The 14,775-nt window shown below is 51.4% G+C and overlaps 1 protein-coding gene across 3 annotated transcripts; it reads left to right on the top strand.

Moving 5' to 3' along the window:
* Positions 1 to 3,141: 3,141 nt before the first annotated feature.
* LOC307244526 (LON peptidase N-terminal domain and RING finger protein 2-like) lies at positions 3,142 to 14,207 on the top strand. Of its 3 annotated transcripts, none has more exons than XM_080019730.1 (12): positions 3,142 to 4,610; positions 5,826 to 5,944; positions 6,529 to 6,651; positions 10,420 to 10,575; positions 10,732 to 10,870; positions 11,044 to 11,137; positions 11,264 to 11,378; positions 11,522 to 11,643; positions 11,728 to 11,914; positions 13,003 to 13,137; positions 13,409 to 13,558; positions 13,731 to 14,207. In XM_080019730.1, exons 1-12 carry the CDS (start codon positions 3,872 to 3,874, stop codon positions 13,887 to 13,889), a joined length of 2,238 nt encoding a protein of 745 aa, XP_079875856.1. In that variant the 5' UTR covers positions 3,142 to 3,871; the 3' UTR covers positions 13,890 to 14,207. The 3 variants fall into 3 exon arrangements, with proteins under 3 accessions (XP_079875856.1, XP_079875855.1, XP_079875854.1); XM_080019729.1 differs by having other exon boundaries at positions 10,720 to 10,870; positions 11,047 to 11,137; XM_080019728.1 differs by having other exon boundaries at positions 10,720 to 10,870.
* The last annotated feature ends 568 nt before the right edge of the window (positions 14,208 to 14,775 follow it).

Raw genomic sequence — 14,775 nt, 5'->3', positions numbered from 1 at the left:
AACGACGGTGACCTCTGCTGAGGCTACAACTCCTCAGACGCCCTCAACAGACACTGTCACCGCCATCTAGGACCTGTATCAATGGAGTAGAGAAGGGCTGGACTCTCAGCAGAGCCAACAGCTGAGAGACCTGTTTCAAAAGTTCACATTTTTGCTGCACACAATGAGGAGTGCACCCAGACCAACCCGGCGCAGCACACAGTTAACACTGGCATTGCCCTGCCCATTAGACTGCGACCCTACCTGTTAGCGCTTGACAAGTGTGAAGCTGCAGAGCGGATTATATTGGAGATGGTCACCACATGACAGGTCGAGCCAGAGGAAGGGTGACTGATGTCAGTGGATGGCCTGGAGTGGCAGGCAGCGCAAGACAACTATCCCACCCTGGCCAGGGTGGGACAGTGGGTTGACACCAGGGCACGCCCACTGTGGCAAGCTGTCTCTGCCATGCCAGTGGAGGCCAAGGCCTATTTTTTCCCAGTGAGCCACCCCGGCCCGATGTGATGGACTGCTGTACCTCGTCTGGTGTGGGCCGGGCTGGGAATGAAGTGTGTGGCAGTTACTGGTACCCAAGGACCAGCGCCAACAGGATCTACAGGCAGTCCGTGGCTCAATGGGAGCAGGTGACTATGGGGTGGTCAAGACCTTGAACAAACATAACTTTTTGTGCACTACTGTGATGCTTGCACCACCAAGAAAAGATAGACCGGACGTTCCCATGCACCTCTGCAGCAATACCAGGTGGGGGCCACCATGGAGCAGGTCGGTGTGGACATCCTTGGTCCTTTTCCCACCATGGACAACGGAAACCTCTACGTTCTTGTAGCCATGCACTATTTTACTAAATGGTCAGAGGCGTATGCGGACCCTGACCAGAGCGCTGCTACCACAGCCGAGTGGCTGGTGTGTGAAATGTTCTGTCAGTTCGGTGTGCCAGAGGAACTACATGGCTATTAGGGGCAGTATTTCGAGGCTCAAGTGTTCGCGGAGGTGTGCCAGCACATTGGGGGGGGGGGGGGGGGGGGGCAACCAGGACGGTCCAACACAGACAGTGTGGAACAGGTACCTGCGACCGCGCGGGTCCGTAGGCACTGGAGTCGTCTTCCCTGTCGCTATAGGGACTTTGTTGTCGGCCGAGTACAGGCTGGTGGGGGCAGTGTAGCGACGGGGCTCCACACTCAGCATCCGGCCTTCCAGTTTCCCAGCATGCACTGTGAGAGTCATGTTGGGATGACATGTAGAGACATGTAGAGTCAAGTCTCTATTAAGTTTTATTGTTAAGTATAAGTTTTAAATGTCGTATGTAAGTGTTATTCATGATTGTTCAGTGTTGTTCAATTGTCAGCAATCCATTCTGTTTATGTTGTAAGTATTTTGGAGAATTAATTAAATAATAAATTAATTTGGGCCGTTCATTGTCACGCTGACTAAGTGTCTGTGTCTTAGTCTGGTTAGTCAATGAAGAGATTGGTAAGGTATTAGATAGTAGTAGATTGTTGTCTTACTTCACTGATCGCCACAATAATAATAATAATGTTATTAGCTCTGACTATGTTGTCACATGTTTATTGAACATGTGGAACCAGAGGAAGATGAAACAGAACACGCTGCTGCCATGGCAACACACCCCCACCCACCCCCCCCGCCTGACATGCTCTTTTAACCCTTTCTTGACTGTTTTGCTGCTGTGACACATGAGAGGAATGAAGTTAGTACTGACTGACTACACATGAGTACTTATTGAACATAATCTATGATGGTATGTATGATGGTATGGATATGTATGTGATGAATAAACATCTGGTATCTTGAAGGGTTGTAAAGTGAGAGATCCATCCATCCATCCATCATGCATCCATCATCCATCAATTAATCCAGCCATCATCCATCCATCCATCAATCATACATCCACCATCCATCCATCAATCATCCATCCACCCATCACGCATCCATCCACCCATCACGGATCCATCCATTGTCTATCCATCCATCCATCGATCATCGATCATCCCTCCATCACGCATCCATCCATCCATCATCAATCCATCCATCCATTGTCTATCCATCCATCCATCACCTATCCATCCATCATGTATCATCATCTATCCATCCATCCACCCATCACGCATCCATCCATCACGTATCCATCATCTATCCATCATCCATCCATCCCTCACCCATCCATCCATCATCCATCCATCACACAGCCACCCATCACACATCCATCAATTAATCTATCCATCACCCATCCATCATCCATCCATCCATCCATCCATTCATCCACCCATCCACCCATTCATCATCTGTCCATTCAACAATCATCCATCCATTTCTCCATCCACCCATCCACCATCCGTCCATTCAACAATCATCCATCATCCATCCATCATCCGTCCATCTGTCCATGCACCCATCGGTCTATCTGTGCACCACAGTGCAGTGTGCACCGTGCCATGAAGCAAGTAACGCATGTAATATAGTGGCGCTGTGCATTGCACTGCTGCCCCACAACAGGAATGGTCTGGGTTCGATTTCTGCCTGTCTTCCAATTAGGGGCCTTTCTGTGTGGAGTTTGCATGTTCTCCCCGTGCTCACATGAGGTTTCCTCCACCTAACGTCAGTAAGGACCCCCACCCAAAACATGCAAACATCACCATCGTCCGACCAGCGATGGTACCAGGTCCCCGGGCGTGTTGACGAATGCTGCCGAATGCTCCTGGCTGCCCCCCCGGAGGAATGACAAGCCAGGATGGGTGAAATGCAGAGGTCACATTTCTCCGGCCACCAGCCAAAAAACTGTGTATGCATGTGTTGTAGTGTGTTGTGTGACCAATAAAGATTCTTCTTCTATTCCAGTAATGTTACAGTAAAATTCCAGTTATATTCCCAGCAACATTCTCTGTAATATTCCCTGTAATGTGCTGTGTTTGCAGGGATCTCTGAGCAGATGTTTCAGCGTAAACACTGTTTACACCATGTTATACAACATTGCGGCTTATATAATTGAGCCACATAGCGGACCAATGGGGGCCTGCTTTTCTGGCATGTGACCATAAAGCGGACCAATGGGAATCCGCTTTGCCGTCATCTGACCGCACGCCCCTCCCACCACCGTACGTTCAGAGCAGCCAGTTTGTTCAAGATGGCGGACACCGAACCAGACACGGCGTTTTCATGGAGCCTCTGCCCCAGATAGCTGCGTCTTTCTGGGAGCCAGATGCGCCGTTCGTCTCCGTCGACGGATTCGAAGACCTGTCGCCTGGTTCGGAAGGACCAGGGACGAACCGTTTGTTTGAGGAGTCGAGCCAAGGAGAGGACGGTGTTAAGGGCCGGTAGCCGCGTCTGGCGTCCTTCTCCGTGTCCGAACAAGCAGCTGCCTCGAAGCCCCGGTTCAACACACGGTTCTGCGGAGATTTACACCCTCCCGTGAACCAGTTAGTTTGTACAAATATTTATAAACTATGAAAACAAGCCGCGGACGCCGCTGAACGGCGTGCCGCTGCCTCTATAGCATTAGCCTCCCTCTGCGGGGCCGGGCGGCCTGCAGGAAACTGGGCGGCCTGCTGGGTCAAGTCCCTGGTTCTTTTGTTGAGATGGAGAGCACCGGGCTCACCGTGGAATCATAGGCGTGCGCCTACACGAAGTCCCGGGGTTCAGCAGACCCCCGTTTCTGGGTCAGCTGCAGGGAATGAGGCCTGAGCCGCCTCCAGCGGCCGTACCGCGGGGAGAGATAGAGGGAGGCTCGGTGGGCTCCTCTCTCCGGGTCAGAGACACCGAGCCGGGGATGGTCTCCGCCCACAGGTGGAACTTTGACCACCACCACTGATCTGTGACTCTCGCTCTGATCTGTGACCTTGCTACCGGACTGAGGATGGAGGCCGGGGTTCAGTCATTGCAGGACGAGGTGTTCGTCCACCCGCTCTCCAACCCTGGAGCCTCGGGGATATGTCCCGAAATGCTGGAGGTGGCCGAGGAGGCCAACCGTGCCGGGGACTTCAACCTGGCCGTGGAGATCTACAGCTCCCAGCTGGCCGACCTGCAACAGTCGGACCGGGGCCTGTGTCTACGGAAGGCGGACTCTCTGGCCCGGGCCGGCCGCATCGCGGAGGCCCTGGATTCGTACTGCACGGCGGCCAACCTGAGCAAGCTGCGGCCCGAGGAGCTGAGCCTCCTGGTCGACAACATCACCCGCAGTCTCCGAGAGAAGGAGCTGAACATTGTGGGGACGAACGGCCGCGTTAAGAACTCTCCGCGCGGCAGCGGGGGAGCCGGGCCGGAGGAGGACGGGGAGAGCCCCGAGGAGGAGCCGCTGGACCTGTTCTCCTGCCCCCTGTGCCGGGCTCTGCTCCACGAACCCGCCACTTTGGACTGCGGACACACCTTCTGCAGGCACTGCTTGGATGCCGAGGCGGTGAAGGAGTGCTCGCAGTGCAAGCACAAGCCGAACAGAAAGGACCGGCTGCGGGTGAACGTGGTGCTTAGCGGCCTGCTGGACAAGTGGTTCCACACGGAGTGCCGGGCCCGCGGGCTCTGGGTGGAGGGAGAGGAGCTGTGGAAGGAGGCCCGGCGCCCGGAGGCCCTGGACAAGTACGACACGGCGCTGGAGCTAGGTAAGAGGACCACGCGCCATGACAGGCTGCCTGTATTTAGTGCTTTTCCGTGTTTTTCTCAAACCTATTTTGTCAGAACCGAGACACCGTGCAGCTGACCTACTTTTGTGTGTTGCACCGCCCCCTCTCTGGCCAAAGAAGTCAGGTGTTACATGACACCCCACATCAGCTAGAGAACTCTTCTTGTTCGATAACCTTGTTGTTTTTTTTCAGGTGTAGAATGCAACCTTTAAGGCTTTTATTAATGAAATATATTTGCTTTCTAACAGAGTTCTGTCTGGAACAGTAATAGAACAGTGACTAATTATTGTTATTATTGACAGGGGGGCAGCATTTTGTATTATCAATACATCTGTTCTTTTTTTAAATGATCGACCTAACTTTAACCACAGAAGGTATTGGAGGCAGATGATCCGCTGTGGCGACCCCTAACAGGAGTAGCCGAGAGAGAAAGAAAGAGTCTTAACTTTAACCTGAACAAAACATGGCCACAGAGCAGACGCTGAGGTTGGCCACGTTCTTCAGGCCTTCAGGATACCGACGCATTGTTGGAAGCATTAAGATCCAACCCATCCAGCATTATTATATGCTACGTATTTATTATCCTGTACAGAAATATTCCATTCACAGTTGGTACGAGCCTCATGGCACCAGAGAACATTCTCTACATTGTAGTTTTTAGATGGTTCCTTGCTCTGTCTGTTCAGTCAGGCAGAATGACAGGCTTGAAGGCTGCAGCGAAACAGGACGAACAAGAAGACAGAAGGTGTTTGAGTATGAGTGTCGCGGTGTGTACCATTCACAAATTCTCAACGTTGATTGACCTCTTCGTCCACCATTGAGAATTGTCAACCACCCTGTGTGATCTGGTTCCCTCACTGTCTGATAAGAAATATAACCATCAATGTATTGATCTCACTCAATTATAAAATGATCAAAATTTGGCAACCAAAAGCGGCTGCTCACTGTTTCCAAGTTGGCAGCCTTTTTTAAAACTTGGTGTCAGGCTGTCTTAAAACACTCAGCAAAGCTCTGCTGGTACCCCCTTAGCCTCTGCCGGTACTGTCTGAAATGAAATACGGGTGAATTTGAACGAGTAATCCATGTTCATGCCCTGTCAGACAGATCAGTTCCTAGTTCTTTATTTTACAGTTGACATGTGGTTGTGTTGGTGGTGAAAGCCCAGGTGTTAAGGCTGCTTCCTGTGCTCCGCAGCGCCCTCCGCAGGCTCCCTGCTGTGCCAGCGCGCTGAGCTGCACCTGGAGATGAGCAGCTTCGGTCTGGCCCTGCAGGACGCCAGCAGCCTGTGCAGGATGAAGCCCCACTGGGCCAAGGTGAGAATTTGACTATTGACAAAGCGTGACCAAGCGCTATACCTGGTGGCAGTAATAAAAAAAAACACCTATCATTTTATCAGTATCAATTTGATCTTGCTCAATAATGTCTGCTAAATGTAATGTAATCTACATTACAATAACAGGATAAAACAGAGAGAAGTCTCCGTGCTTCTCCTCCCCCCGCCGTATAGTTGATTATTCGCATTGAACAGCCAAATCCCATTCGACTGACCAAATGTTGAGTCGTCTAATGTTGACGATGCCCCACGTTTCCATGGGAACTGTGATGTCGCAGCCTCCCTTCCTAGACGTGGCACAGCAGCATCTTCCTCTGACTCAGTCTGAGACGCTGCCGCTAGACTCTTCATCAGAGGGAGACACATTCCTTACTTACTATGGATACGCAGATGGTCTGGTACCAGAACCGTGTCCAATTTGGGTCCAACTCAAGAGAAGGGTTTTTTTTATTTTTATTTTATTTTATTTTTTTTTATTTTATTTTATTTTTTCTCTCTCTCCTCTAATCAAATTCTTCTGAACTGCCCATGGAAACAATCACACTCTCCTCCCTGGTGCTCCAGGCCCACTACGTGAAGGCCAACGCTCTGAGCAAGGCGGGCCGGAAGGACGAGGCCCTGCAGGAGTACTTCCTGTGTGTGGCGCTCAAACCTGATTGGACCAAAGTCAAGATGGAAGCTCAGAAGGTGAGAAGCACGTTTTGGGTTTGTTTTGATTGTGTTAGCTCTGGAACTCTGTACTGTGAAGCTTCTACCTTTCCACACCTCTTCCTTGATTGGTCAGATATTTCTAAACTCCTCATTCCTCCCGCACGCACTCAGTTGGACCTGGAATATTTGGACAACTGAAGGAGGGAGGGGCTCTAGGTCATGTGATACCCCTTGATACAATTTTATATTGACATAATGTACAGAGTGACAATCATTTACCATTGGGAACAGAAACATATTAAATTCATTTGTGACTCTTAAAATGGAGCGATACCCCACGTTTCCATGGGAACTGCGATGTCGCAGCCTCCCTTCCTAGACGTGGCACAGCAGCATCTTCCTCTGACTCAGAGTCTGGGATGCTGCTGCCAGACTCTTCATCAGAGGAAGACATACTCAGTTACTATGGATACACAGATAGTCTGGTACTACAATCTGGACCGGTACCTGTCTATCTGAAGTGCAAAAATATTTCACAGAACAAATTTCAGTCCAATCCAGAAATGGAATATTTCTATTCATATGTCATGTAATTTGACTTAATGTGACTTCCAAACCCAGTAGATTATAGATAACTGAACTAATGGCACGGTGGCGCAGTGCATTGCACTGCTGCCTCACAGCACTGCTGCCTCCTGGGTTCGATTCCCGCCTGGGGTGCTGTTGGCACCGTGCTCCGGTGGGTTAGGAGCCTTTCTGTGTGGAGTTTGCATGTTCTCTCATGCTCACATGGGGTTTCCTCCACCTAACGTCAGTAAGGACCCCCACCCAAAAACATGCCCACATCGTCTGACCAGCGATGGACACTCGTCACCAGGTCCCCGGGCACGTCCACGTATGCTGCGTATCAGTGGTGTGTGTTGAGATCTCTGGGGGGTGGTAGCTCAGGAGGTAGAGCTGGTGGTCTAGTAATCTCAAGGTTGCTGGTTGGATCCCAGGCTCCTCCTGCTAGCATGCTGTAGTGTCCTTGAGCAAGACACTTAACCCCCAATTGCTCCTGATGGCTGCGTCCGTCTGTGTTTGAATAATTGTAAGTCGCTTTGGATAAAAGCGTCTGCTAAATGTAATGTAATCTACAGTATAGCATACGGCAGTACGGTAACAATACAGTATGCTTCATACAGTACAGTGTGCTACATACAGTACAGTAAGGGCCACAGTGGGCCTATGTGAGTGTCTCAGTGAGGGCCCCTGGTGAGTTCAGCGTTGATAGTTCTTATGTCTTGATGTAGAAACTCCGTCTCAGTCTCTGCTCTCGCTGTGTGGCTGTGGAGGCTCCCTGTCCACAGAAGTCCCATTAATCACCAACGTGCGTCCTCAGTTGTAATCCATGCTGGAAGTCCACAATCAGCTCCTTCGTTTTGCTGACGTTCAGGTGGAGGCTGTTGTCCTGGCACCAAAGTGACAGGTCCGTCACCTACTCGTGGTAGGCCTTCTCATCGCCGTTAGTGATCAGGCCACAACACCACAACGGTGTCGTCAGCAAACTAGATGATGGTGTTGGAGCTGGACCTGGCCACACAGTCATGTGTGTACAGCGAGCACAGTAGGGGGCTGAGGATGCAGCCCTGGGGGGGAACCTGTGTTCAGGGTGAGGGAACTGGACATGTGCCTCCCCACCCTAACCCCACCCTAACCACCTGGGGCCTGGCTGTGAGGAAGTGCAGGATCCAGGCACACAGTGGAGTGTTCAGTCCTAGCTCCTGCATCTTGACAGCCAGTCTGGTGGGGACTATGGTATTGAAAGCTGAACTAAAGTCAATGAACAGCAATCTCACATATGCCCCCTTCCAGCCATCCAGGTGCGTGAGCGTGGTGTGCAGTACCCGGTAGACCGCGTTGTCCGTGGATCTGTTCGGCCGGTACACAAACTGCAGTGGGTCAGTGGTGCGGGGGAGGGAGGCGCAGATATAATCCTTAATCAGCCTCTCGAAGCACTTCAGGGCCATCGGATGGTAGTCATTCAAGCAGGCTGGAGAGGCGTTCTTCAGGACAGGAATGATGGTGGACCTCTTGAAGCAGGACTGGACCAGTGATTCAGCCAGGGAGGCGTTGAATATCCTAGAGAGCACCACGGCTAGCTGGTTAGCGCAGATCTTCAGTACTCGTCCAGATATGCCATCTGAGCCTGCAGCTTTCCTGGTGTTCACCCTAATCAGAGCCCTCATGACGTCATGCTCAGAGTGCGCACTCATCCCCAGTGGTGTAACCTAAATTAGCTGGCGAGCTAGCGGTGTTGTTGCCAGCCTCAAACCATCATAAAAGGAGTTCAGTTCGTTGGCTAGGGAAGCGTCCAAACTCGTGGCTGGGGAGGAGCTGCTCTTGTATTTCGTAATAGTCCGCAGCCCCTGCTCCAAGTGTCTGATGTCCCGTGCACCATCTGTAGCTCCACTGTGCCTCTGTGCGTCCGTTTAGCGTCCCTCACCGCCCTCCAGTTTGTATGACGCCGCTTCTAACTGTCCATATTTCCAAATACAAGACCTTCGTTGTAAGCTGACATGCAAGCATTCAGAACGCCGCAGATGGATTTATCCGTCCATGGTTTCTGGTTCGGAAATATCCAAACTTTCACCATGGGAATTATGTTGTCCGCTAACATAGCTTTGAAGCTCACAGCTACTTCCGTAAACTGGCTGACGTCACTGGAACTTGATTGCAACATGTCCCAGTTAACGTCACTCATATCGTCCTGAAGCGCAGCCTGTGATTGGTCCGACCACCGCTTTATGTCCCTCGTCACTACCGTTTCACTTATGATGCACGGCTTGTAAACAGTAAGCAACGAGGTGGCAGCCTGGTCCGATTTCCCAAAAGCAGGGTGTGAGACAGGTCTTGTCTCTGTTCTTGTATGGTGTGTAGCAGTGGTCCAAATTCCATCTCTCCTGGTGGCACACGTGATGTGTTGGTGGAAATTAGGCAGAACTTTTTTAGGTTCACCTTGTTTAAGTCCCCAGTCACCACCACAGCTGGGTCGGGATGTTTGTTTTAAGACTGCACAACACATCATGCCGGTGTCCGCTTGCGGTGGAATTTAAACGTCCATGATGACGACCGTGCTGAATCTCCGGGGGAGGTAGAATGGACTGAATGAGATGGTCAGCTGTTCCAGGTTCGGGGAGCGGGAGAGAGTCTTGATGTTGTTGGGGTTACACCAGCAGCTGTTTGTATTGAGGCAGACACCTCCACCCTTGGATTTCCCCGTCTCCTCCGACCTGTCGGCTTGGAACACAGAAAAGGCCTTGGCTGGACGTACTGTGTGGTCCGGCACCCGTGTCTCCGTCAAGCAGAGGTGGACAGTATGGTTACGTCCTCATTCTGATCCGAATGCTGCCTCGTTTACCGCAGTGTTTTCTCCATCGGTGAACTGTGGAACAGGGACTGCGTTGTTGTTATTGTCCTCATGTTGGCGTCTCAAAGTTGTTCTTTCGGGGAATTATTTTTTTTTTATATCCACAAGTGCATCGCGGTCTTAGGAGATCAATGCGGATGAGGTTTTGACGGACATAGCGACGTAAAACGAAAAGAAATACTAAAATGTGTGTTATCGGAGCATCCACACAGGCGACCACAAGGGGCGGTGCCAAGCAGCTTGTTTGTGCCATGCACAAGCTGTGGTGTCCTCACGCGCCCCCTGGTGGTGTATGGCGTCCTCACGCGCCCCCTGGTGGTGTATGGTGTCCTCACGCGCCCCCTGGTGGTGTATGGTGTCCTCATGCGTGTGCCCATGCCTGTCTTGTCCTGCAGGTGCTCAGCGAGCTCTTCTCTTCCGTCTTTGAGAGGGATGACCTCCCGACACCACTCCACATACTGCAGGGAGCCTCCTCCACCCGTCTGCTTAAACCCCCCGCCATGCTCACCTCCCTCACCACACACACACACAGGGCCGGCTGTGCCGCCAAGGTCAGTGTTATTATCTACTCTGTATGCAGTGGATTTCCCTTTACTCCTTTTTTATGTGAAGCACATGACTTACTGTTATTAATAATAATACAATCATTATTATTGAATCATACATTATCATACGTTATTGTTGAATAACTCTAGGTGTGTGTGCAGGACCCCAAGCCCCCCTCAGCAGACGGAGGCTCACACCCTGCACAGAGCAGCATGCTGCCTCCTGGTGGCCTGAAGAGGAAGCTCAGAGCAGACCACTGCTCTTTAGCCCTCAGCCCCCCCTGCAAGCTGCCCCGAGAAGGTAGAATAGAATTGCAGCTAGTAGTGTAACTACTACTGCAGATAATACTGCAGCTAGTACTACAGATAGTACTTGTACTAGTATATTTCTGTCTGTCACTTGAACTGTAGTATATCTCGTACGATAGTGTACATATATCTGATCGGTACTGAAGTAGTACCCTCTCTCCCCAGAAGAGGCGTCCTGCTCCTCCCAGCTTCCTACTGCCAGGACGGTTCCTGCTCATCTACTGGATGCTGGAGACATGGAATGTTCCCTCTGCATGAGGTACACACAAAGTACTACACACCAAGTACTGCATATTATGCACACTGCGCCCTCTGTCTTCGCACAGCTCTCATGTACCTACACTGTGCTGCAGCATGGTAACAGCGTTTTTTGGGCGTGTCCTAGGATCTTCTACGAGCCCGTGGCCACTCCCTGTGGCCACACCTTCTGCCTCAAGTGTCTGGAGCGCTGCCTGGACCACAACCCCAACTGCCCCCTCTGCAAGGAGAACCTGTCTGAGGTACCATCGCATCTGGCTGTAGCCTGTGGTTGTAGTGGTTGAGGTGTAGTTGCGACGAGGTTGGGGTGTAGTTGCGACGTGGAGGGGTGTAGTTGCGACGTGGACGGGTGTTAGAGTTGTGACGTGGACGGGTGTTGTTGCAGTACTTGGCCACCAGGGGTTACAACAAGACGCTGCTGATGGAGGAGGTGCTGCAGCGTTACCTTGGAGATGAACTGGCAGAGAGGAAGAAGATCCACGAAGAGGAGATGAAGGAGCTGTCCAAGTGAGACGCTGCTTACTCCTGTTTGTTATTCACACACCTTGAAGTATGGAGTTTTGTACCATATGTCTGCTTCTTCCTGTGCAGTCTGAAACAGGAAGTGCCCATCTTCGTGTGCACCATGGCGTTCCCCACCATCCCCTGTCCACTGCACGTGTTTGAGCCACGCTACCGCCTGATGATCCGCCGCTGCATGGAGACCGGGACGCGGCGCTTCGGGATGTGCATCGCCGACCAGCTGGAGGGCTTCGCCAACTACGGCTGCTTGCTGGAGGTACTGGGTGGAGTGGAACCATTTGAACAATATCAACTAATCCGAACGCAGTGTTCAAACCTTAACATGACACACACCCTTCAGCCACAACATTAAACCAGTGACAGGTGAAGTGAATAACATTTATCATCTGGTTCAATGGCACCTGTCAAGGGGTGGTATTATATGAGGCAGCAGGTGAAGAGTCAGTTGTTGAAGTATAAAAATGGGCGTGGTCAGGATCTGAGCCACTTTGACAAGGAGCACATTGTGATGCTGGACGACTGGGTCAGAGCATCTCCACAAGCACAGGTCTTGTGGGCTGTTCCCGCTGTGCAGTGTTAATACCAAAAGTGTCCAAGGAAGGACGACCGGTGAACCGGTCACGGGGCCCAAGGCTCATTGATGCACGTGGGGAATGAAGTCTAGTCCGCCTGGTTCGATGCCACAGAAGAACTACTGTAGCACAAAGTGGTGAAAAGTGAATGTTGCTATGATAGAAAGGTGTAGAACACAGTGCATCGCAGCTTGCTGCATATGGGAGCTCACATGTCCATGCTGACCCCTGAAAACACCTACAATGGACAAGTCAGCGTCACAACTGGACCGTGGAGCAATGAAAGAAGGTGGAGGTCTGAGGAATCACCTTTTCTTCTACATAATGTGGATGGGTGGGGTTAGGGTCCGATCCCATGGAGCATCTGGTGGATGTGCTGGAACAAGCCTGATCCATGGGGGGCCCCCTCCAACTTCCAGGGCTTAAAGGATCTGCTGCTAATGTCTTGGTGCCAGATATCACAGCACACCTTCAGAGACTGAAGTCCATGCCGCCACCTCACAGCTGTTTTGTGGGCAGGAGGGGGAGCTACACTACAGTAGTGGTTATAGAGTGTGTGTGCGCGCGCGCTCAAAGTGTGATCCTTTTGAATTCAGAAATGTATCAATCATTTTAGCATGAGATGAAACTGGTCAGTCCTCGTTATTGATGAATGTTTTGAGACACTTGAGAAGTCGGCCACCATACTGTACGTCAGAATGTTGATGGTTTCTGAATCAACCAGAGCAGTGCGGCTGAGGTGGAGCTGACAGAGCAATGTGTTGTGTTGCAGGTTCGAGACGTCAAGTTCTTCCCAGACGGTCGCTCTGTCGTTGACACCATTGGAGTGTCTCGCTTCAGGGTCCTGGGCCACGGCCAGAGAGACGGATACCACACGGCCCAGATCGAGTATCTGGAGGACCGCAAGGTGGGTGCTTGGGGGGCCTGGAGAGGTCCTGGAGGGGGAGCTGGGCGGGTCTTGAACTCTCTTGCAGAGAGGAGATGATCTGAGCTTCAGGATGAGACGTTTGAAATCAAGAAGATATAATCAAATATTTATACTTTAAAATTTAAAATATCTTAAATCAACAGAAAATGATGCAGAACTTTTCCAGCATTGGGATCAAAGTCATTGACGGACGAGGAAATGGGGCGTATAATGTATAACCGGAAGGGGTGTTGTGTTTCCGTCCAATCAGGTGGAAGGGGAGGAGCTAGTGGAGCTGCTGAAGCTGCACGACGCCGTGTACGAGCAAGCGAGCAACTGGTTCACGTCCCTGAAGGACAACATGAAGAGCCAGATCCTGAGCCACTTCGGCAACCTGCCCAGCAAGGACCCTGAGCCGCAGGTCGCCATGACTGCTAACCCATTAGCACCCCCAGCTAACCCGGGAGCACCCCCAGCTAACCCGGGAGCACCCCCAGCTAACCCGGGAGCATGTAGCTCGCGCGCTTAGCCAGGTTAAGTGTGATGTCTGAGGTGTTTGGCTCCACCCCCTGACCCTCTGCCTCCCCCTGCAGGCCAGTCCCAGCGGCCCGGCGTGGAGCTGGTGGCTGCTAGCCGTGCTGCCCCTGGAGAGCCGCGCCCAGCTCAGCATCCTGGCCATGACGGTGCTGCGGGAGCGGCTGGTCGCCATCCGCAGGGTGCTGCTGTTCGTCACCAGGAAGAAGCCGTGCTGAGGGGCCCAGTGGGGACTGAACTGTGTGTGTGTGTGTGTGTGTGTGTGTGTGTGTGTGTGTGTGTGTGTGTGTGTGTGTGTGTGTGTGTGTGTGTGTGTGTGTGTGTGTGTGTGTGGGGCGCTCTGCTGGCCCAGTGCATTCTGGGTAATCTTCTCGCTCTCTGTATTGTACTGTATGTGTACTCTGTTCTTATTGGCTGGCGTACAGTGAGGTGTGGAGCACTTCCTGTCTGGAGTAGTGAGTGTTGGATGGGAACAGGAAGTTGAGAAGAATGTTTGTTTATATTATAAAGATGATGGAGATCATTTTATATTCAAATGAAGTAAACTCATGTTTTTTTCTTTTTGGTTTCCTGTGTACGCTACACCCTCGGAGAGTATTTTAATATTAAGAAAGTACAGAGAAAGCATGGAGTATCTATGAGAGCAAGATGGAGCTGAAAGGACTAGCCAATCAGCTTCCATCGCGTGGGGCAGAACCCCGCCCTCCTGCAGGTTCCGGGTTCAATCCCAGGAGGGTCCCGGCCCACGTTCCTTTGAGCAGGGGATGGATCCTGCTGCAACAAGTTGAGGGTTCCAAGCCCACAAATGCTTGTGGAGCAGGAGAAGCTGGTGTTGGGGGGTGGGGTGGCTGGTGCAATTCCCTGTCTGCCTGCGTCAGAGACAGACATTCCAGCTCATCTGAGAAGGTGTAGTAGTATTTGAAGTATTAGACCCAGTTATGTGATGAATATGTGACTTTTAATACTGTTAGTACATGTTACTGCTGGGGGGTACTAAAAGTACGAATACACACAAATGTCCATGTGGTCCTTGTACTCCACCAACTCTCAGGGTATTTACACTTTCACTGCAGTAAAAGCTCAGAGTACCTCTTCTGCCGATTT

Source organism: Zeus faber, assembly GCF_960531495.2.
Source record: "Zeus faber genome assembly, chromosome: 18".
Classification (NCBI taxonomy): Eukaryota; Metazoa; Chordata; class Actinopteri; order Zeiformes; family Zeidae; genus Zeus; species Zeus faber.
The sequence above is the reverse complement of the archived record's forward strand: the minus strand, read 5'-3'. Positions and strand labels throughout refer to the sequence as shown.

Bases quoted from the DNA above. Each gene is read 5' to 3' on its own strand.
- LOC307244526 (XM_080019728.1), top strand. From the start codon at position 3,872: ATGGAGGCCGGGGTTCAGTCATTGCAGGACGAGGTGTTCGTCCACCCG. The intron at 10,871-11,043 runs GTAGAATAGAAT...CTCTCTCCCCAG, and splicing joins CTGCAAGCTGCCCCGAGAAG to AAGAGGCGTCCTGCTCCTCC. The intron at 11,915-13,002 runs GTACTGGGTGGA...GTTGTGTTGCAG, and splicing joins ACTACGGCTGCTTGCTGGAG to GTTCGAGACGTCAAGTTCTT.